Genomic DNA, 22,819 nt, shown 5'->3' with positions numbered 1-22,819 from the left:
ACTACCGGAGGAGGTAGTGGAGGCAGGGACGATAGGGACATTTAAGGGGCATCTTGACAAATATATGAATAGGATGGGAATAGAAGGATACGGACCCAGGAAGTGTAGAAGATTGTAGTTTAGTCGGGCAGTATGGTCGGCACGGGCTTGGAGGGCCGAAGGGCCTGTTCCTGTGCTGTACATTTCTTTGTTCTTTGTTCTTTGTTTGTCTCACTGTGCGTGTCTCACTGTGTGTGTCTCACTGTGTGTGTGTGTGTCTCACTGTGCGTGTCTCACTGTGTGTGTCTCACTGTGTGTCTCACTGTGTGTGTCTCACTCTGTGTCTCACTGTGTGTCTCACTGTCTGTGTCTCACTGTGTGTCTCACTGTGTGTGTCTCACTGCGTGTCTCACTGTGTGTGTTTCACTTAGTGTCTCACTGTGTGTGTCTCGCTGTGCGTGTCTCACTGTGTGTGTCTCACTGTGTGTCTAACTGTGTGTGTCTCACTGCGTGTCTCTCACTGTGTGTCTCACTGTGTGTGTCTCACTGTGAGTCTCACTGTGTGTGTCTCCCTGTGTGTGTGTGTCTCACTTTGGGTGTCTCACTGTGTGTGTCTCACTGTGTGTCTCACTGCCTGTGTCGCACTGTGTGTCTCACTGTGTGTCTCACTGTGTGTGTTTCACTTAGTGTCTCACTGTGTGTGTCTTGCTGTGCGTGTCTCACTGTGTGTGTCTCACTGTGTGTCTCACTGTGTGTGTTTCACTTAGTGTCTCACTGTGTGTGTCTCGCTGTGTGTGTCTCCCTGAGTGTGTGTGTGTCTCACTGTGTGTGTCTCACTGTGTGTCTCACTGTCTGTGTCTCACTGTGTGTCTCACTGTGTGTCTCACTGTGTGTGTTTCATTTAGTGTCTCACTGTGTGTGTCTCGCTGTGCGTGTCTCACTGTGTGTGCCTCACTGTGTGTCTCACTGTGTGTGTCTCACTGCGTGTCTCTCACTGTGTGTCTCACTGTGTGTGTCTCACTGTGAGTCTCACTGTGCGTGTCTCCCTGTGTGTGTGTCGCTCACTGTGTGTCTCACTGTGTGTGTCTCACTGTGTGTGTGTGTCTCACTGTGCGTGTCTCACTGTGTGTGTCTCACTGTGTGTCTCACTGTGTGTGTCTCACTGTGTGTCTCACTGTGTGTGTTTCACTTAGTGTCTCACTGTGTGTGTCTCGCTGTGCGTGTCTCACTGTGTGTGTCTCACTGTGTGTCTAACTGTGTGTGTCTCACTGCGTGTCTCTCACTGTGGGTCTCACTGTGTGTGTCTCACTGTGAGTCTCACTGTGTGTGTCTCCCTGTGTGTGTGTGTGTCTCACTGTGTGTGTCTCACTGTGTGTGTGTGTCTCCCTGTGTGTGTCTCACTGTGTGTGTGTGTCTCACTGTGCGTGTCTCACTGTGTGTGTCTCACTGTGTGTGTGTGTGTCTCACTGTGTGTGTGTCACTATGTGTGTGGATCACTGTGTGTGTCTCACTGTCTGTGTCTCACTGTGTGTGTCTCACTGTGCGTCTCTCACTGTGTGCCTCACTGTGTGTGTCTCACTGTGTGTCTCACTGTGCGTGTCTCACTGTCTGTGTCTCACTGTGTGTCTCACTGTTTGTGTCTCACTGTGTGCATCTCACTGTGTGTGGTCACTGTGTGTCTCACTGTGTGTCTCACTGTGCGTGACTCACTGTCTGTGTCTCACTGTGTGTGTCTCACTGTGTGTCTCACTGTGTGTCTCACTGTCTGTGTCTCACTGTGTGTGTCTCATTGTGTGGCTCAATGTGTGTCTCACTGTGTATGTCTCACTGTGTGTGTCTCACTGTGTGTCTCACTGTGTGTGTCTCACTGTGTGTGTTTCACTTAGTGTCTCACTGTGTGTGTCTCACTGTGTGTGTCTCACACTGTGTCTCGCTGTGTGTGTCTCACTGTGTGTCTCGCTATGTGTGTGTGTGACTGTGTGTGTCTCGCTCTGTGTGTCTCGCTCTGTGTGTGGGTCTCACTGTGTGTGTTTCACTGTGTGTGTGTCACTGTGTGTGTGGATCACTGTGTGTGTCTCGCTCTGTGTGTGTGTGTCACTGTGTGTGTCTCGCTGTGTGTGTCTCGCTCTGTGTGTGGGTCTCACTGTGTGTGTTTCACTGTGTGTGTGTCACTGTGTGTGTGGATCACTGTGTGTGTCTCGCTCTGTGTGTGTGTGTCACTGTGTGTGTCTCGCTGTGTGTGTCTCACTGTCTGTGTCTCACTGTGTGTGTCTCACTGTGCGTCTCTCACTGTGTGCCTCACTGTGTGTGTCTCACTGTGTGTCTCACTGTGCGTGTCTCACTGTCTGTGTCTCACTGTGTGTCTCACTGTTTGTGTCTCACTGTGTGCATCTCACTGTGTGTGGTCACTGTGTGTCTCACTGTGTGTCTCACTGTGCGTGACTCACTGTCTGTGTCTCACTGTGTGTGTCTCACTGTATGTCTCACTGTGCGTCTCACTGTCTGTGTCTCACTGTGTGTGTCTCATTGTGTGGCTCACTGTGTGTCTCACTGTGTATGTCTCACTGTCTGTGTCTCACTGTGTGTGTCTCACTGTGTGTCTCACTGTGTGTGTCTCACTGTGTGTGTTTCACTTAGTGTCTCACTGTGTGTGTCTCACTGTGTGTGTCTCACACTGTGTCTCGCTGTGTGTGTCTCACTGTGTGTCTCTCACTGGGTGTCTCACTGCGTGTCTCACTGTGTGTCTCACTGTGTGTGTCTCACTGTGTGTGTGTGTCTCGCTGTGTCTGTCTCACTGTGTGTGTATCACTATGTGTGTGTCTCGCTATGTGTGTCTGATTATGTGTGTTTGTGTGTCTCACTGTGTGTGTGTCACTGTGTGTGCCTCGCTCTGTGTGTCTCGCTCTGTGTGTGTCTCACTGTGTGTGTGTCACTCTGTGTGTGTCACTGTGTGTGTGGATCACTGTGTGTGTCTCGCCCTGTGTGTGTGTGTCACTGTGTGTGTCTCACTGTGTGTGGATCACTGTGTGTGTCTCGCTGTATGTGCCTCGCTGTGTATGTGTGTGTGTGTCTCACTGTGTGTGGATCACTGTGTGGGTCTCACTGAGTGTGGATCACTGTGTGGGTCTCGCTGTGTGTGTGTGTGTGTGTGTCTCGCTCTGTGTGTGTGTCACTGTGTGTCTCGCTGTGTGTGTGTGTCTCACTGTGTGTGTCTCGCTCTGTGTGTTTGTCTCCCTGTGTGTGTCTCACTGTGTGTGTCTCGCTGTATCTGCCTCACTGTGTGTGGATCACTGTGTGGGTCTCGCTGTGTGTGTCTCGCTCTGTGTGTGTGTGTGTGTCTCACTGTGTGTGGATCACTGTGTGGGTCTCACTGTGCGTGGATCACTGTGTGTGTCTCACTGTGTGTGTCTCACTGTGTGTGGATCACTGTGTGGGTCTCACTGTGTGTGGATCACTGTGTGTGTCTCACTGTGTGTGTCTTGCTCTGTGTGTGTGTGTGTGTCTCACTGTGTGTCTCACTGTGCGTGACTCACTGTCTGTGTCTCACTGTGTGTCTCACTGTGTGTGTCTCACTTTGTGTCTCACTTGTGTGTGTCTCACTGTATGTCTCACTGTGTGTCTCACTGTGTGTCTCACTGTGCGTGTCTCACTGTCTGTGTCTCACTGTGTGTCTCACTGCGTGTCTCTCACTGTGTGCGTCTCACTGTGTGTGGCTCACTCTGTGTCTCACTGTGTGTCTCACTGTGCGTGACTCACTGTCTATGTCTCACTGTGTGTCTCACTGTGTGTCTCACTGTGCGTGTCTCACTGTGTGTGTCGCAATGTGTGTGTCGCACTGTGTGTGTCTCACTGTGTATGTCTCTGTGTCTCACTGTCTGTGTCTCACTATGTGTGTCTCACTGTGTGTCTCACTGTGTGTCTCACTGTGTATGTCTCACTGTGTGTTTCACTTAGTGTCTCACTGTGTGTGTCTCATTGTGTGTCTCACTGTGTGCGTCTCACTCTGTGTCTCGCTGTGTGTGTCTCACTGTGTGTGTCTCACTGTGCGTGTCTCACTGTGTGTCTCTCACTGTGTGTCTCACTGTGTGTGTCTCACTGCGTGTCTCTCACTGTGTCTCACTGTGTGTGTCTCACTGTGTGTCTCACTGTGTGTGTCTCACTGTGTGTGTGTCTCGCTGTGTCTGTCTCTCTGTGTGTGTGTCACTATGTGTGTGTCTCACTGTGTGTCTCGCTATGTGTGTCTGACTATGTGTGTTTGTGTGTCTCACTGCATATGTCTCACTGTATGTGTGTGTCACTGTGTGTGTCTCGCTCTGTGTGTCTCGCTCTGTGTGTGTGTCACTGTGTGTGTCTCGCTCTGTGTGTGTGTGTGTCTCACTGTGTGTGTGTGTCACTGTGTGTGTCTCGCTGTGTGTGGATCACTGTGTGGGTCTCGCTGTGTGTGTCTCACTGTGTGTGTGTCTCGTTGTGTGTGTCTCACTGTGTGTCTCACTATGTGTGTGTTTGTTTGTATGTCTCACTGTGTGTGTGTCACTGTGTGTGTCTCGCCGTGTGTGTGTCACTGTGTGTGTCTCACTGTGTGTGTCTCACTGTGTGTGTCTCGCTGTGTGTTTGTCACTGTGTGTGTGTCACTGTGTGTGTGTGTGTGTGTGTGTTACTGTGTGTGTCTCGCTGTGTGTGTGTCTCACTGTGTGAGTCTCGCTGTGTGCGTCTCGCTCAGTGTGTGTGTGTGTGTCTCACTGTGTGCGTCTCGCTCAGTGTGTGTGTGTCTGTCTCACTGTGTGTGGATCACTGTGTGTGACTCGCTCTGTGTGTGTGTGTGTGTGTCTCACTGTGTGTGTCTCGCTGTATGTGCCTCGCTGTTTATGTGTGTGTGTGTCTCTCACTGTGTGTTGATCACTGTGTGTATCTCACTGTGTGTGGATCACTGTGTGGGTCTCACTGTGTGTGGATCACTGTGTGGGTCTCTCTGTGTGTGTCTCACTGTGTGTGTCTCACTGTGTGTGTCTCGCTGTGTGTGTCTCGCTCAGTGTGTGTGTGTCTGTCTCACTGTGTGTGTCTCGCTCAGTGTGTGTGTGTCTGTCTCACTGTGTGTGGATCACTGTGTGTGACTCGCTCTGTGTGTGTGTGTGTGTCTCACTGTGTGTGTCTCGCTGTATGTGTCTCGCACAGTGTGTGTGTGTCTGTCTCACTGTGTGTGTCTCGCTCAGTGTGTGTGTGTCTGTCTCACTGTGTGTGGATCACTGTGTGTGTCTCGCTCAGTGTGTGTGTCTGTCTCACTGTGTGTGGATCACTGTGTGTGACTCGCTCTGTGTGTGTGTGTGTCTCACTGTGTGGGTCTCGCTGTGTGTGTCTCGCTCTGTGTATGTGTGTGTGTGTCTCTCACTGTGTGTGGATCACTGTGGGTCTCACTGTGTGTGTCTCACTGTGTGTGTCTCACTGTGTGTGGATCACTGTGGGTCTCACTGTGTGTGGATCACTGTGGGTCTCACTGTGTGTTGATCACTGTGTGTGGATCACTGTGTGGGTCTCACTGTGTGTGGATCACTGTGTGGGTCTCTCTGTGTGTGTCTCACTGTGTGTGTCTCACTGTGGGTGTCTCACTGTGTGTGTCTCGCTCAGTGTGTGTGTGTCTGTCTCACTGTGTGTGTCTCGCTCAGTGTGTGTGTGTCTGTCTCACTGTGTGTGGATCACTGTGTGTGACTCGCTCTGTGTGTGTGTGTGTGTCTCACTGTGTGTGTCTCGCTGTATGTGTCTCGCTCAGTGTGTGTGTGTCTGTCTCACTGTGTGTGTCTCGCTCAGTGTGTGTGTGTCTGTCTCACTGTGTGTGGATCACTGTGTGTGTCTCGCTCAGTGTGTGTGTCTGTCTCACTGTGTGTGGATCACTGTGTGTGACTCGCTCTGTGTGTGTGTGTGTGTGTCTCACTGTGTGGGTCTCGCTGTGGGTGTCTCGCTCTGTGTATGTGTGTGTGTGTCTCTCACTGTGCGTGCATCACTGTGTGTGTCTCACTGTGTGTGTCTCACTGTGTGTGTCTCACTGTGTGTGGATCACTGTGGGTCTCACTGTGTGTGGATCACTGTGGGTCTCACTGTGTGTTGATCACTGTGTGTGGATCGCTGTGTGTGTCTCGCTCTGTGTGTGTGTGTCTGTCTCACTGTGTGTGGATCACTGTGTGTGACTTGCTCTGTGTGTGTGTGTCTCACTGTGTGTGTCTCGCTGTGTGTGTCTCGCTCAGTGTGTGTGTGTCTGTCTCACTGTGTGTGGATCACTGTGTGTGACTCGCTCTGTGTGTGTGTGTGTGTCTCACTGTGTGTGTATCACTGTGTGTGTCTCGCTGTATGTGTCTCGCTCTGTGTATGTGTGTGTGTGTCTCTCACTGTGTGTGGATCACTGTGGGTCTCACTGTGTGTTGATCACTGTGTGGGTCTCGCTGTGTGTCTCACTGTGTGTGTCTCACTGTGTGTGGATCACTGTGTGGGTCTCACTGTGTGGGTCTCACTGTGTGTGGATCACTGTGTGTGTCTCACTGTGTGTGGATCGCTGTGTGGGTCTCGCTGTGTGTGTCTCGCTCTGTGTGTGTGTGTGTGTCTCACTGTGTGTGTCTCACTGTGTGTGTCTCACTGTATGTGTCTCGCTGTGTGTGTGTCACTGTGTGTGTGGATCACTGTGTGTGTCTCGCTGTGTGTGTGTCTCACTGTGTGTGGATCGCTGTGTGGGTCTCACTGTGTGCGGATCACTGTGTGTGTCTCGCTGTATGTGCCTCGCTGTGTATGTGTGTCTCACTGTGTGTGGATCACTGTGTGGGTCTCACTGTGTGTGGATCACTGTGTGAGTCTCGCTGTGTGTGTCTCACTCTGTGTGTCTCGCTGTATGTGCCTCGCTGTGTATGTGTGTGTGTGGATCACTGTGTGTGGATCGCTGTGTGGGTCTCACTGTGTGCGGATCACTGTGTGTGTCTCGCTGTATGTGCCTCGCTGTGTATGTGTGTCTCACTGTGTGTGGATCACTGTGTGGGTCTCGCTGTGTGTCTCACTGTGTGTGTCTCACTGTGTGTCTCACTGTGTGTGTCTCAGTGTGTGTGTCACAAGTAGGCTTACATGAACACTGCAATGAAGTTACTGTGAAAATCCCTTAGTTGCCACACTCTGGCGCCTGTTCGGGTACACAGCGAGAAGTTCAGTATGAGGATCAAGGGTAATGGGGAGAAGGCAGAAGAATGGGGATGAGAAACATATCAATCATGATTGAATGGCGGGGCAGACTCGATGGGCCGAATGGCCTAATTCTGCTCCTTTGCCTTAAGAGCCAGCAGAGAGATAATGGACTGAATGGCCTTTGTCTGTGGTAAATATCTATGGTTTCATGATACATTTTGAATCAGTAATTGAATTGAAACTGTCCTTCATTTCCTTGTCTAGATTGAGATTCCTATTGTTGACCATGATCAATGCAAGAATGTTTACACACAGCTCGGGAGGCAAGTTACAGACGATATGATTTGTGCGGGATTGAAGCAAGGTGAGCATCAGCTTCCTCAACCGTTCCGAGACTATTTCGCGGAGCGATAGATGAAGGTCGGTCAGCAGCAGCAGCAACTCGGGGGGGGGGGGGGATGTCTTGTGAAGGGGGGAGGGAGGGGGAGGCAGGGGGGGGGAGGGGGGTCTGCCTAGAGGGTATTTGAGCAAGAGAACACATGAAAGATCTGGAAAACTGGCATGTACGGGAGGGAGCCAGTGTACAAAGCTCTGTAACATATCGTTTCACCATGTTTATATCTTGCTATGTGCGTTTTCTTTCTATTTTGTTATGAGGGAGGGGGAGGGTTTGTTTGTAAGGGTGAAAAACTGTGTTAAAAAACTTCAATAAATATATATATTTTTTTAAAAACCTCTTCCATCTATTCAGACAGCTTCAGACCCCAGGCACATTCATTATGTGTTCAGCAATATTGACTGTCAAATACTAACACAAGAGCAACCCATTCGGCACAGGGCGTTTGAGTTATTTTGGTAACCATGACAACTCTATTCTCAACTTTATTTTAGGTGCCTTAAACCGAAATCAGAGTTAATAATAATGATAATCTTTATTGTCACAAGTAGGCTTACATTAACACTGCAATGAAGTTACTGTGAAAATCCCCTAGTCGCCAAACTCCGGTGCCTGTTCGGGTACACAGAGGGAGAATTCAGAATGTCCAATTCACCTAACAGCACGTCTTTCGGAACTTGTTGGAGGAAACCGGAGCACCCGGAGGAAACCCACGCAGACACGGGGAGAGCGTGCAGACTCCACACAGTGGCCCAAGCCGGGAATCGAACCTCTGACCCTGGCGCTGTGAAGCAACAGTGCTAACCACTGTGCCCAGCAACTACTTTGTGTTGTAGAGTTGCATCAGGGCAGCGCCAACAACAACTGCCTGTAAAATCCAAACCTGTCAAAGCGTCAATCCCGCTTCTACACCTCAGGGGAAATTTCTCACTCCTTATTCAAGCTTCAAAACTCCCGAGCTACCTCCTCTACTTTCAATCGTGCTGGGCTCGCCAACTATGAATATTGACCTTTCACCCAAATTCATGTTAAAATATGTTTCACTTCACCTGATTTCATCTTCTTAAACCACTCACTCAATGAATATGAAATCCCAGCCAAGGCGCAGGATTCGAGCCCTTGTCCACTCCCCTGAAAGAGGCCTTTCCCTGCGAGGGGACTTGTGCGTGGCCCATATCCCTGCTTTTTGTCCATCGCCATCAGACCTTCATTCTCAAGCCCCTGTCCAAATCCCTTCAAATATTATTAATGGAATCTGCTTTTGCAATCTTTTCAGATCGGACATTCCAGGTCCCAACAAATCTCACCTCACCTCTCGTTGCTTTGCCAATGACATCACATCCATGGCGTCTGCTTATTAACTAATCCATCGAGGGAATCTCCTTTTGCCACCTACAAACAAAGAACAACAAAGAACAAAGAAATGTACAGCACAGGAACAGGCCCTTCGGCCCTCCAAGCCCGTGCCGACCATACTGCCCGACTAAACTACAATCTTCTACACTTCCTGGGTCCGTATCCCTCTATTCCCATCCTATTCATGTATTTGTCAAGATGCCCCTTAAATGTCTCTATCGTCCCTGCTTCCACTACCTCCTCCGGTAGCGAGTTCCAGGTACCCACTACCCTCTGCGTAAAAAACTTGCCTCGTACATCTACTCTAAACCTTGCCCCTCTCACCTTAAACCTATGCCCCCTAGTAATTGACCCCTCTACCCTGGGGAAAAGCCTCTGACTATCCACTCTGTCTATGCCCCTCATAATTTTGTATACCTCTATCAGGTCGCCCCTCAACCTCCTTCGTTCCAGTGAGAACAAACCGAGTTTATTCAACCTCTCCTCATAGCTAATGGCCTCCATACCAGGCAACATTCTGGTAAATCTCTTCTGCACCCTCTTTAAAGCCTCCACATCCTTCTAGTAGTGTGGCGACCAGAATTGAACACTATACTCAAAGTGTGGCCTAACTAAGGTTCTATACAGCTGCAACATGACTTGCCAATTCTTATACTCAATGCCCCGGCCAATGAAGGCAAGCATGCCGTATGCCTTCTTGACTACCTTCTCCACCTGTGTTGCCCCTTTCAATGACCTGTGGACCTGTACTCCTAGATCTCTTTGACTTTCAATACTCTTGAGGGTTCTACCATTCACTGTATATTCCCTACCTGCATTAGCCCTTCCAAAATGCATTACCTCACATTTGTCCAGATTAAACTCCATCTGCCATCTCTCCGCCCAAGTCTCCAGACAATCTAAATCCTGCTGTATCCTCAGACAGTCCTCATCGCTATCCGCAATTCCACCAACCTTTGTGTCGTCTGCAAACTTACTAATCAGACCAGTTACATTTTCCTCCAAATCATTTATATATACTACAAAGAGCAAAGGTCCCAGCACTGATCCCTGTGGAACACCACTGGTCACAGCCCTCCAATTAGAAAAGCATCCCTCCATTGCTACCCTCTGCCTTCTATGGCCTAGCCAGTTCTGTATCCACCTTGCCAGTTCACCCCTGATCCCGTGTGACTTCACCTTTTGTACTAGTCTACCATGAGGGACCTTGTCAAAGGCCTTACTGAAGTCCATATAGACAACATCTACTGCCCTACCTGCATCAAGCATCTTAGTGACCTCCTCGAAAAACTCTATCAAGTTAGTGAGACACGACCCCCCCTTCACAAAACCGTGCTGCCTCTCACTAATACGTCCATTTGCTTCCAAATGGGAGTAGATCCTGTCTCGAAGAATTCTCTCCAGTAATTTCCCTACCACTGAAGTAAGGCTCACCGGGCTGTAGTTCCCGGGATTATCCTTGCTACCCTTCTTAAACAGAGGAACAACATTGGCTATTCTCCAGTCCTCCGGGACATCCCCTGAAGACAGCGAGGATCCAAATATTTGTGTCAAGGCCTCAGCAATTTCCTCTCTAGCCTCCTTCAGTATTCTGGGGTAGATCCCATCAGGCCCTGGGAACTTATCTACCTTAATATTTTTTAAGACACCCAACACCTCGTCTTTTTGGATCACAATGTGACCCAGGCTATCTACACCCCCTTCTCCAGACTCAACATCTACCAATTCCTTCTCTTTGGTGAATACTGATGCAAAGTATTCATTTAGTACCTCGCCCATTTCCTCTGGCTCCACACATAGATTCCCTTGCCTATCCTTCAGTGGGCCAACCCTTTCACTGGCTACCCTCTTGCTTTTTATGTACGTGTAAAAAGCCTTGGGATTTTCCTTAACCCTATTTGCCAATGACTTTTCATGACCCCTTCTAGCCCTCCTGACTCCTTGCTTAAGTTCCTTCCTACTTTCCTTATATGCCACACAGGCTTCGTCTGTTCCCAGCCTTTTAGCCCTGACAAATGCCTCCTTTTTCTTTTTGACGAGGCCTACAATATCACTCGTCATCCAAGGTTCCCGAAAATTGTCGTATTTATCTTTCTTCCTGACAGGAACATGCCGGTCCTGTATTCTTTTCAACTGACACTTGAAAGCCTCCCACATGTCAGATGTTGATTTGCCCTCAAACATCCGCCCCCAATCTATGTTCTTCAGTTCCCGCCTAATATTGTTATAATCTACTTCATACACTCGGCTGAGGCAAGGTTCTGTTGCCAGTGTCTCACTCGCAGATATATTCCCGTCACCCCCTGTCCTCACCCCTATTCGCCTGTCACCCCCTGTCCTCACCCGTATTCCCGTCACCCCCCCATCCTCACCCCATCACCCACCCATTCTCACCCCTATTCCCGTCACCCCCCCTGTCCTCACCCCATTCCCCTGTCACCCCCCCATTCTCACCCCTATTCCCGTCACCCCACCTGTCCTCACCCCTATTCCCCTGTCACCCCCCTGTCCTCACCCCTATTCCCCTGTCACCCCCCGTCCTCACCCCTATTCCCCTGTCACACCCTCTGCTCACCCCTATTCCCGTCACCCCCGTCCACACCCCTATTCCCCTGTCACCCCCCCATCCTCACCCCTATCACACCCCCGTCCTCACCTCTATTCCCCTGTCACCCCCTCCCCGTCCTCACCCCTATTCCCCTGTCACCCCCCCCGTCCTCACCCCTATTCCCGTCACCCCCCTGTCCTCACCCCTATTCCCCTGTCACCCCCCATCCTCACCCCTATTCCCCTGTCACGCCCCGTCCACACCCCTATCAACCCCCCATCCTCACCCCTATTCCCCTGTCACCCACTGTCCTCACCCCTATTCCCCTGTCACCCCCCGTCCACACCCCTATTCCCCTGTCAACCCCCCATCCTCACCCCTATTCCCCTGTCACCCCCTCCCCGTCCTCACCCCTATTCCCCTGTCACCCTCCCCGTCCTCACCCCTATTCCCGTCACCCCCCGTCCTCACCCCTATTCCCCTGTCACCCCCCCGTCCTCACCCCTATTCCCGTCACCCCCCCCGTCCTCACCCCTATTCCCATCACCCCCCCCCTGTCCTTACCCCTATTCCGCTGTCCCCCCGCCCTCACACCTATTCCCCTGTCACCCCCCCGGTCCTTACCCCTATTCCCCTGTCACCCCCCCGTCCTCACCCCTATTCCCCTGTCACCCCCCGTCCACACCCCTATTCCCCTGTCACCCCCGTCCACAACCGTATTCCCCTGTCAACCCCCCATCCTCACCCCTATTCCCCTGTCACCTCCCCATCCTCACCCCTATTCCCCTGTCACACCCCCGTCCTCACCCCTATTCCCGCCACCCCCCCCCGTCCTCACCCATATTCCCCTGTCACCCCCCCGTCCTCACCCCTATTCCCGTCACCCCCCCCCGTCCTCACCCCTATTCCCCCGTCACCCCCCCATCCTCACCCCTATTCCCCTGTCACCCCCCCGTCCTCACCCCTATTCCCCTGTCACCCCCCGTCCACACCCCTATTCCCCTGTCACCCCCGTCCACAACCGTATTCCCCTGTCAACCCCCCATCCTCACCCCTATTCCCCTGTCACCTCCCCATCCTCACCCCTATTCCCCTATCACCCCCCCGTCCTCACCCCTATTCCCGTCACCCCCCCCGTCCTCACCCCTATTCCCCTGTCACCCCCCCGTCCTCACCCCTATTCCCGTCACCCCCCCCGTCCTCACCCCTATTCCCCTGTCACCCCCCCGTCCTCACCACTATTCCCCTGTCACCCCCCGTCCACACCCCGATACCCGTCACCCCCCCATCCTCACCCCTATTCCCCTGTCACCCCCTCGTCCTCACCCCTATTCCCCTGTCACCCCCGTCCACAACCGTATTCCCGTCACCCCCCCATCCTCACCCCTATTCCCCTGTCACCCCCTCCCTGTCCTCACCCCTATTCCCCTGTCACCCCCCCATCCTCACCCCTATTCCCCTGTCACCCCCCCGTCCTCACCCCTATTCCCCTGTCACTCCCTCCCCATCCTCACCCCTATTCCCCTGTCACCCCCCCATCCTCACCCCTATTCCCGTCACCCCCCCCCCCGTCCTCACCCCTATTCCCCTGTCACCCCCCCCATCCTCACCCCTATTCCCGTCACCCCACCTGTCCTCACCCCTATTCCCCTGTCACTCCCCTGTCCTCACCCCTATTCCCCTGTCACCCCCCGTCCTCACCCCTATTCCCCTGTCACACCCTCTGCTCACCCCTATTCCCGTCACCCCCGTCCACACCCCTATTCCCCTATCACACCCCCGTCCTCACCTCTATTCCCCTGTCATCCCCTCCCCGTCCTCACCCCTATTCCCCTGTCACCCCCCCGTCCTCACCCCTATTCCCGTCACCCCCCCTGTCCTCACCCCTATTCCCCTGTCACCCCCCCATCCTCACCCCTATTCCCGTCACCCCCCCCGTCCTCACCCCTATTCCCCTGTCACCCCCCCATCCTCACCCCTATTCCCGTCACCCCCCCTGTCCTCACCCCTATTCCCCTGTCACCCCCCCATCCTCACCCCTATTCCCCTGTCACCCCCCGTCCTCACCCCTATTCCCCTGTCACACCCTCTGCTCACCCCTATTCCCGTCACCCCCGTCCACACCCCTATTCCCCTGTCACCCCCCCATCCTCACCCCTATCACACCCCCGTCCTCACCTCTATTCCCCTGTCACCCCCTCCCCGTCCTCACCCCTATTCCCCTGTCACCCCCCGTCCACACCCCTATTCCCCTGTCAACCCCCCATCCTCACCCCTATTCCCCTGTCACCCCCCCGTCCTCACCCCTATTCCCCTGTCACCCCCTCCCCGTCCTCACCCCTATTCCCGTCACCCCCCCGTCCTCACCCCTATTCCCCTGTCACCCCCCCGTCCTCACCCCTATTCCCGTCACCCCCTCCCCGTCCTCACCCCTATTCCCCTGTCACCCCCCCGTCCTCACCCCTATTCCCATCACACCCCCCGTCCTTACCCCTATTCCGCTGTCCCCCCGCCCTCACCCATATTCCCCTGTCACCCCCCCGTCCTCACCCCTATTCCCATCACCCCCCCCGTCCTCACCCCTATTCCCCTGTCACCCCCCCCGTCCTCACCCCTATTCCCCTGTCACCCCCCGTCCACACCCCTATACCCGTCACCCCCCCATCCTCACCCCTATTCCCCTGTCACCCCCTCGTCCTCACCCCTATTCCCCTGTCACCCCCGTCCACAACCGTATTCCCCTGTCAACCCCCCGTCCTCACCCCTATTCCCCTGTCACTCCCTCCCCATCCTCACCCCTATTCCCCTGTCACCCCCGTCCTCACCCCTATTCCCCTGTCACCCCCCCGTCCTCACCCCTATTCCCCTGTCACTCCCTCCCCATCCTCACCCCTATTCCCCTGTCACCACCCCGTCCTCACCCCTATTCCCGTCACCCCCCCCCGTCCTCACCCCTATTCCCCTGTCACCCCCCCGTCCTCACCCCTATTCCCATCACCCCCCCCGTCCTCACCCCTATTCCCCTGTCACCCCCGTCCTCACCCCTATTCCCCTGTCACCCCCCCGTCCTCACCCCTATTCCCCTGTCACTCCCTCCCCATCCTCACCCCTATTCCCCTGTCACCACCCCGTCCTCACCCCTATTCCCGTCACCCCCCCCCGTCCTCACCCCTATTCCCCTGTCACCCCCCCGTCCTCACCCCTATTCCCATCACCCCCCCCGTCCTCACCCCTATTCCCCTGTCACCCCCTCGTCCTCACCCCTATTCCCCTGTCACCCCCGTCCACAACCGTATTCCCCTGTCACCCCCCCGTCCTCACCCCTATTCCCATCACCCCCCCCGTCCTCACCCCTATTCCCCGTCACACCCTCTGCTCACCCCTATTCCCGTCACCCCCGTCCACACCCCTATTCCCCTGTCACCCCCCCCATCCTCACCCCTATCACACCCCCGTCCTCACCCCTATTCCCCTGTCACCCCCCCATCCTCACCCCTATTCCCGTCACCCCACCTGTCCTCACCCCTATTCCCCTGTCACCCCCCTGTCCTCACCCCTATTCCCCTGTCACCCCCCGTCCACACCCCGATACACGTCACCCCCCCATCCTCACCCCTATTCCCCTGTCACCCCCCTGTCCTCACCCCTATTCCCGTCACCCCCCCCCGTCCTCACCCCTATTCCCCTGTCACCCCCCCGTCCTCACCACTATTCCCCTGTCACCCCCCGTCCACACCCCGATACCCGTCACCCCCCCATCCTCACCCCTATTCCCCTGTCACCCCCTCCCTGTCCTCACCCCTATTCCCCTGTCACCCCCTCGTCCTCACCCCTATTCCCCTGTCACCCCCGTCCACAACCGTATTCCCGTCACCCCCCCATCCTCACCCCTATTCCCCTGTCACCCCCTCCCTGTCCTCACCCCTATTCCCCTGTCACCCCCCCGTCCTCACCCCTATTCCCCTGTCACTCCCTCCCCATCCTCACCCCTATTCCCCTGTCACCCCCCCATCCTCACCCCTATTCCCGTCACCCCCCCCCGTCCTCACCCCTATTCCCCTGTCACCCCCCCATCCTCACCCCTATTCCCGTCACCCCACCTGTCCTCACCCCTATTCCCCTGTCACTCCCCTGTCCTCACCCCTATTCCCCTGTCACCCCCCGTCCTCACCCCTATTCCCCTGTCACACCCTCTGCTCACCCCTATTCCCGTCACCCCCGTCCACATCCCTATTCCCCTATCACACCCCCGTCCTCACCTCTATTCCCCTGTCATCCCCTCCCCGTCCTCACCCCTATTCCCCTGTCACCCCCCCGTCCTCACCCCTATTCCCGTCACCCCCCCTGTCCTCACCCCTATTCCCCTGTCACCCCCCCATCCTCACCCCTATTCCCGTCACCCCCCCCGTCCTCACCCCTATTCCCCTGTCACCCCCCCATCCTCACCCCTATTCCCGTCACCCCCCCTGTCCTCACCCCTATTCCCCTGTCACCCCCCCATCCTCACCCCTATTCCCCTGTCACCCCCCGTCCTCACCCCTATTCCCCTGTCACACCCTCTGCTCACCCCTATTCCCGTCACCCCCGTCCACACCCCTATTCCCCTGTCACCCCCCCATCCTCACCCCTATCACACCCCCGTCCTCACCTCTATTCCCCTGTCACCCCCTCCCCGTCCTCACCCCTATTCCCCTGTCACCCCCCGTCCACACCCCTATTCCCCTGTCAACCCCCCATCCTCACCCCTATTCCCCTGTCACCCCCCCGTCCTCACCCCTATTCCCCTGTCACCCCCTCCCCGTCCTCACCCCTATTCCCGTCACCCCCCCGTCCTCACCCCTATTCCCCTGTCACCCCCCCGTCCTCACCCCTATTCCCGTCACCCCCTCCCCGTCCTCACCCCTATTCCCGTCACCCCCCCCGTCCTCACCCCTATTCCCATCACACCCCCCGTCCTTACCCCTATTCCGCTGTCCCCCCGCCCTCACCCATATTCCCCTGTCACCCCCCCGTCCTCACCCCTATTCCCATCACCCCCCCCGTCCTCACCCCTATTCCCCTGTCACCCCCCCCGTCCTCACCCCTATTCCCCTGTCACCCCCCGTCCACACCCCTATACCCGTCACCCCCCCATCCTCACCCCTATTCCCCTGTCACCCCCTCCCTGTCCTCACCCCTATTCCCCTGTCACCCCCTCGTCCTCACCCCTATTCCCCTGTCACCCCCGTCCACAACCGTATTCCACTGTCAACCCCCCGTCCTCACCCCTATTCCCCTGTCACCCCCGTCCTCACCCCTATTCCCCTGTCACCCCCCCGTCCTCACCCCTATTCCCCTGTCACTCCCTCCCCATCCTCACCCCTATTCCCCTGTCACCCCCGTCCTCACCCCTATTCCCCTGTCACCCCCCCGTCCTCACCCCTATTCCCCTGTCACTCCCTCCCCATCCTCACCCCTATTCCCCTGTCACCACCCCGTCCTCACCCCTATTCCCGTCACCCCCCCCCGTCCTCACCCCTATTCCCCTGTCACCCCCCCGTCCTCACCCCTATTCCCATCACCCCCCCCGTCCTCACCCCTATTCCCCTGTCACCCCCTCGTCCTCACCCCTATTCCCCTGTCACCCCCGTCCACAACCGTATTCCCCTGTCACCCCCCCGTCCTCACCCCTATTCCCCTGTCACCCCCCGTCCTCACCCCTATTCCCCTGTCACCCCCTCGTCCTCACCCCTATTCCCCTGTCAACCCCGCATCCTCACCCCTATTCCCATCACCCCCCCATCCTCACCCCTATTCCCCGTCACACCCTCTGCTCACCCCTATTCCCGTCACCCCCGTCCACACACCTATTCCCCTGTCACCCCCCCCATCCTCACCCCTATCACACCCCCGTCCTCACCCCTATTCCCCTGTCACCCCCCCATCCTCACCCCTATTCCCGTCACCCCACCTGTCCTCACCCCTATTCCCCTGTCACCCCCCTGTCCTCACCCCTATTCCCCTGTCACCCCCCGTCCACACCCCGATACCCGTCACCCCCCCATCCTCACCCCTATTCCCCTGTCACCCCCCTGTCCTCACCCCAATTTCCCTGTCACCCCCCCGTCCTCACCCCTATTCCCCTGTCACACCCTCTGCTCACCCCTATTCCCGTCACCCCCGTCCACACCCCTATTCCCCTGTCACCCCCCCGTCCTCACCTCTATTCCCCTGTCACCCCCTCCACGTCCTCACCCCTATTCCCCTGTCACCCCCCCCGTCCTCACCCCTATTCCCGTCACCCCCCTGTCCTCACCCCTATTCCCCGGTCACCCCCCATCCTCACCCCTATTCCCCTGTCACCCCCCGTCCACACCCCTATCAACCCCCCATCCTCACCCCTATTCCCCTGTCACCCAATGTCCTCACCCCTATTCCCCTGTCACCCCCGTCCTCACCCCTATTCCCCTGTCACCCCCTGTCCTCACCCCTATTCCCCTGTCACCCCCCGTCCGCACCCCTATACCCGTCACCCCCCCATCCTCACCCCTATTCCCCTGTCACCCCCCCGTCCTCACCCCTATTCCCCTGTCACCCCCCGTCCACACCCCTATACCCGTCACCCCCCCATCCTCACCCCTATTCCCCTGTCACCCCCTCCCTGTCCTCACCCCTATTCCCCTGTCACCCCCTCGTCCTCACCCCTATTCCCCTGTCACCCCCCCGTCCTCACCCCTATTCCCCTGTCACCCCCCCGTCCTCACCCCTATTCCCCTGTCACCCCCCCGTCCTCACCCCTATTCCCCTGTCACCCCCTCCCTGTCCTCACCCCTATTCCCCTGTCACCCCCTCGTCCTCACCCCTATTCCCCTGTCACCCCCTCCCTGTCCTCACCCCTATTCCCCTGTCACCCCCCCCGTCCTCACCCCTATTCCCCTGTCACTCCCTCCCCATCCTCACCCCTATTCCCCTGTCACCCCCCCATCCTCACCCCTATTCCCGTCACCCCACCTGTCCTCACCCCTATTCCCCTGTCACCCCCCTGTCCTCACCCCTATTCCCCTGTCACCCCCCGTCCTCACCCCTATTCCCCTGTCACACCCTCTGCTCACCCCTATTCCAGTCACCCCCGTCCACACCCCTATTCCCCTGTCACCCCCCCATCCTCACCCCTATCACACCCCCGTCCTCACCTCTATTCCCCTGTCACCCCCTCCCCGTCCTCACCCCTATTCCCCTGTCACCCCCCCCGTCCTCACCCCTATTCCCGTCACCCCCCTGTCCTCACCCCTATTCCCCTGTCACCCCCCATCCTCACCCCTATTCCCCTGTCACCCCCCGTCCACACCCCTATCATCCCCCATCCTCACCCCTATTCCCCTGTCACCCACTGTCCTCACCCCTATTCCCCTGTCACCCCCCGTCCACACCCCTATTCCCCTGTCAACCCCCCATCCTCACCCCTATTCCCCTGTCACCCCCCCCGTCCTAACCCCTATTCCCCTGTCACCCCCTCCCCGTCCTCACCCCTATTCCCGTCACCCCCCCGTCCTCACCCCTATTCCCCTGTCACCCCCCGTCCTCACCCCTATTCCCGTCACCCCCCCCCGTCCTCACCCCTATTCCCATCAACCCCCCCGTCCTTACCCCTATTCCGCTGTCCCCCCGCCCTCACCCCTATTCCCTGTCACATCCCCCATCCTCACCCCTATTCCCCTGTCACCCCCCCCGTCCTCACTCCTATTCCCCTGTCACCCCCCGTCCACACCCCTATACCCGTCACCCCCCCATCCTCACCCCTATTCCCCTGTCACCCCCCGTCCTCACCCCTATTACCCTGTCACCCCCCGTCCACACCCCTATACCCGTCACCCCCCCATCCTCACCCCTATTCCCCTGTCACCCCCTCGTCCTCACCCCTATTCCCCTGTCACCCCCGTCCACAACCGTATTCCCCTGTCAACCCCCCATCCTCACCCCTATTCCCATGTCACCCCCCCCGTCCTCACCCCTATTCCCCTGTCACCCCCCCGTCCTCACCCCTATTCCCCTGTCACCCCCCGTCCACACCCCGATACCCGTCACCCCCCCATCCTCACCCCTATTCCCCTGTCACCCCCTCCCTGTCCTCACCCCTATTCCCCTGTCACCCCCTCGTCCTCACCCCTATTCCCCTGTCACCCCCCCGTCCTCACCCCTATTCCCCTGTCACCCCCCGTCCACACCCCGATACCCGTCACCCCCCCATCCTCACCCCTATTCCCCTGTCACCCCCTCGTCCTCACCCCTATTCCCCTGTCAACCCCGCATCCTCACCCCTATTCCCATCACCCCCCCATCCTCACCCCTATTCCCCGTCACACCCTCTGCTCACCCCTATTCCCGTCACCCCCGTCCACACCCCTATTCCCCTGTCACCCCCCCCCATCCTCACCCCTATCACACCCCCGTCCTCACCCCTATTCCCCTGTCACCCCCCCATCCTCACCCCTATTCCCGTCACCCCACCTGTCCTCACCCCTATTCCCCTGTCACCCCCCTGTCCTCACCCCTATTCCCCTGTCACCCCCCGTCCACACCCCGATACCCGTCACCCCCCCATCCTCACCCCTATTCCCCTGTCACCCCCCTGTCCTCACCCCAATTTCCCTGTCACCCCCCGTCCTCACCCCTATTCCCCTGTCACACCCTCTGCTCACCCCTATTCCCGTCACCCCCGTCCACACCCCTATTCCCCTGTCACCCCCCCGTCCTCACCTCTATTCCCCTGTCACCCCCTCCACGTCCTCACCCCTATTCCCCTGTCACCCCCCCCGTCCTCACCCCTATTCCCGTCACCCCCCTGTCCTCACCCCTATTCCCCGGTCACCCCCCATCCTCACCCCTATTCCCCTGTCACCCCCCGTCCACACCCCTATCAACCCCCCATCCTCACCCCTATTCCCCTGTCACCCAATGTCCTCACCCCTATTCCCCTGTCACCCCCGTCCTCACCCCTATTCCCCTGTCACCCCCTGTCCTCACCCCTATTCCCCTGTCACCCCCCGTCCACACCCCTATACCCGTCACCCCCCCATCCTCACCCCTATTCCCCTGTCACCCCCCCGTCCTCACCCCTATTCCCCTGTCACCCCCCGTCCACACCCCTATACCCGTCACCCCCCCATCCTCACCCCTATTCCCCTGTCACCCCCTCCCTGTCCTCACCCCTATTCCCCTGTCACCCCCTCGTCCTCACCCCTATTCCCCTGTCACCCCCCCGTCCTCACCCCTATTCCCCTGTCACCCCCCCGTCCTCACCCCTATTCCCCTGTCACCCCCCCGTCCTCACCCCTATTCCCCTGTCACCCCCTCCCTGTCCTCACCCCTATTCCCCTGTCACCCCCTCGTCCTCACCCCTATTCCCCTGTCACCCCCTCCCTGTCCTCACCCCTATTCCCCTGTCACCCCCCCCGTCCTCACCCCTATTCCCCTGTCACTCCCTCCCCATCCTCACCCCTATTCCCCTGTCACCCCCCCATCCTCACCCCTATTCCCGTCACCCCACCTGTCCTCACCCCTATTCCCCTGTCACCCCCCTGTCCTCACCCCTATTCCCCTGTCACCCCCCGTCCTCACCCCTATTCCCCTGTCACACCCTCTGCTCACCCCTATTCCAGTCACCCCCGTCCACACCCCTATTCCCCTGTCACCCCCCCATCCTCACCCCTATCACACCCCCGTCCTCACCTCTATTCCCCTGTCACCCCCTCCCCGTCCTCACCCCTATTCCCCTGTCACCCCCCCCGTCCTCACCCCTATTCCCGTCACCCCCCTGTCCTCACCCCTATTCCCCTGTCACCCCCCATCCTCACCCCTATTCCCCTGTCACCCCCCGTCCACACCCCTATCATCCCCCATCCTCACCCCTATTCCCCTGTCACCCACTGTCCTCACCCCTATTCCCCTGTCACCCCCCGTCCACACCCCTATTCCCCTGTCAACCCCCCATCCTCACCCCTATTCCCCTGTCACCCCCCCCGTCCTAACCCCTATTCCCCTGTCACCCCCTCCCCGTCCTCACCCCTATTCCCGTCACCCCCCCGTCCTCACCCCTATTCCCCTGTCACCCCCCGTCCTCACCCCTATTCCCGTCACCCCCCCCCGTCCTCACCCCTATTCCCATCAACCCCCCCGTCCTTACCCCTATTCCGCTGTCCCCCCGCCCTCACCCCTATTCCCTGTCACATCCCCCATCCTCACCCCTATTCCCCTGTCACCCCCCCGTCCTCACTCCTATTCCCCTGTCACCCCCCGTCCACACCCCTATACCCGTCACCCCCCCATCCTCACCCCTATTCCCCTGTCACCCCCCGTCCTCACCCCTATTACCCTGTCACCCCCCGTCCACACCCCTATACCCGTCACCCCCCCATCCTCACCCCTATTCCCCTGTCAACCCCTCGTCCTCACCCCTATTCCCCTGTCACCCCCGTCCACAACCGTATTCCCCTGTCAACCCCCCATCCTCACCCCTATTCCCATGTCACCCCCCCGTCCTCACCCCTATTCCCCTGTCACCCCCCCGTCCTCACCCCTATTCCCCTGTCACCCCCCGTCCACACCCCGATACCCGTCACCCCCCCATCCTCACCCCTATTCCCCTGTCACCCCCTCCCTGTCCTCACCCCTATTCCCCTGTCACCCCCTCGTCCTCACCCCTATTCCCCTGTCACCCCCCCGTCCTCACCCCTATTCCCCTGTCACCCCCCGTCCACACCCCGATACCCGTCACCCCCCCATCCTCACCCCTATTCCCCTGTCACCCCCCCCGTCCTCACCCCTATTCCCGTCACCCCCCCCGTCCTCACCCCTATTCCCCTGTCATCCCCGTCCTCACCCCTATTCCCCTGTCACACCCTCTGCTCACCCCTATTCCCGTCACCCCCGTCCACACCCCTATTCCCCTGTCACCCCCCCATCCTCACCCCTATCACACCCCCGTCCTCACCTCTATTCCCCTGTCACCCCCTCCCCGTCCTCACCCCTATTCCACTGTCACCCCCCCGTCCTCACCCCTATTCCCGTCACCCCCCCTGTCCTCACCCCTATTCCCCTGTCACCCCCATCCTCACCCCTATTCCCCTGTCACCCCCCGTCCACACCCCTATCAACCCCCCATCCTCACCCCTATTCCCCTGTCACCCACTGTCCTCACCCCTATTCCCCTGTCACCCCCCGTCCACACCCCTATTCCCCTGTCAACCCCCCATCCTCACCCCTATTCCCCTGTCACCCCCCCCGTCCTCACCCCTATTCCCCTGTCACCCCCTCCCCGTCCTCACCCCTATTCCCGTCACCCCCCCGTCCTCACCCCTATTCCCCTGTCACCCCCCCGTCCTCACCCCTATTCCCGTCACCCCCCC

General features: G+C 57.5%; 1 protein-coding gene across 1 annotated transcript in view; it reads left to right on the top strand.

The window, feature by feature from the left end:
- Positions 1 to 22,819, top strand: part of masp1 (MBL associated serine protease 1) — a 537,426-nt gene that overhangs the window by 462,927 nt on the left and 51,680 nt on the right. The window contains exon 14 of the mRNA XM_072473624.1: positions 7,399 to 7,498. Within this exon, the coding sequence (XP_072329725.1) occupies positions 7,399 to 7,498 (100 nt within the window). The remainder of the gene's footprint in view (positions 1 to 7,398; positions 7,499 to 22,819) is intronic.

The sequence above is a fragment of the Scyliorhinus torazame genome, chromosome 14 (genome assembly GCF_047496885.1).
Source record: "Scyliorhinus torazame isolate Kashiwa2021f chromosome 14, sScyTor2.1, whole genome shotgun sequence".
Lineage (NCBI taxonomy): Eukaryota > Metazoa > Chordata > Chondrichthyes > Carcharhiniformes > Scyliorhinidae > Scyliorhinus > Scyliorhinus torazame.
Note: the sequence above shows the minus strand (reverse complement) of the source record. Positions and strands in the feature narration are given on the sequence as shown.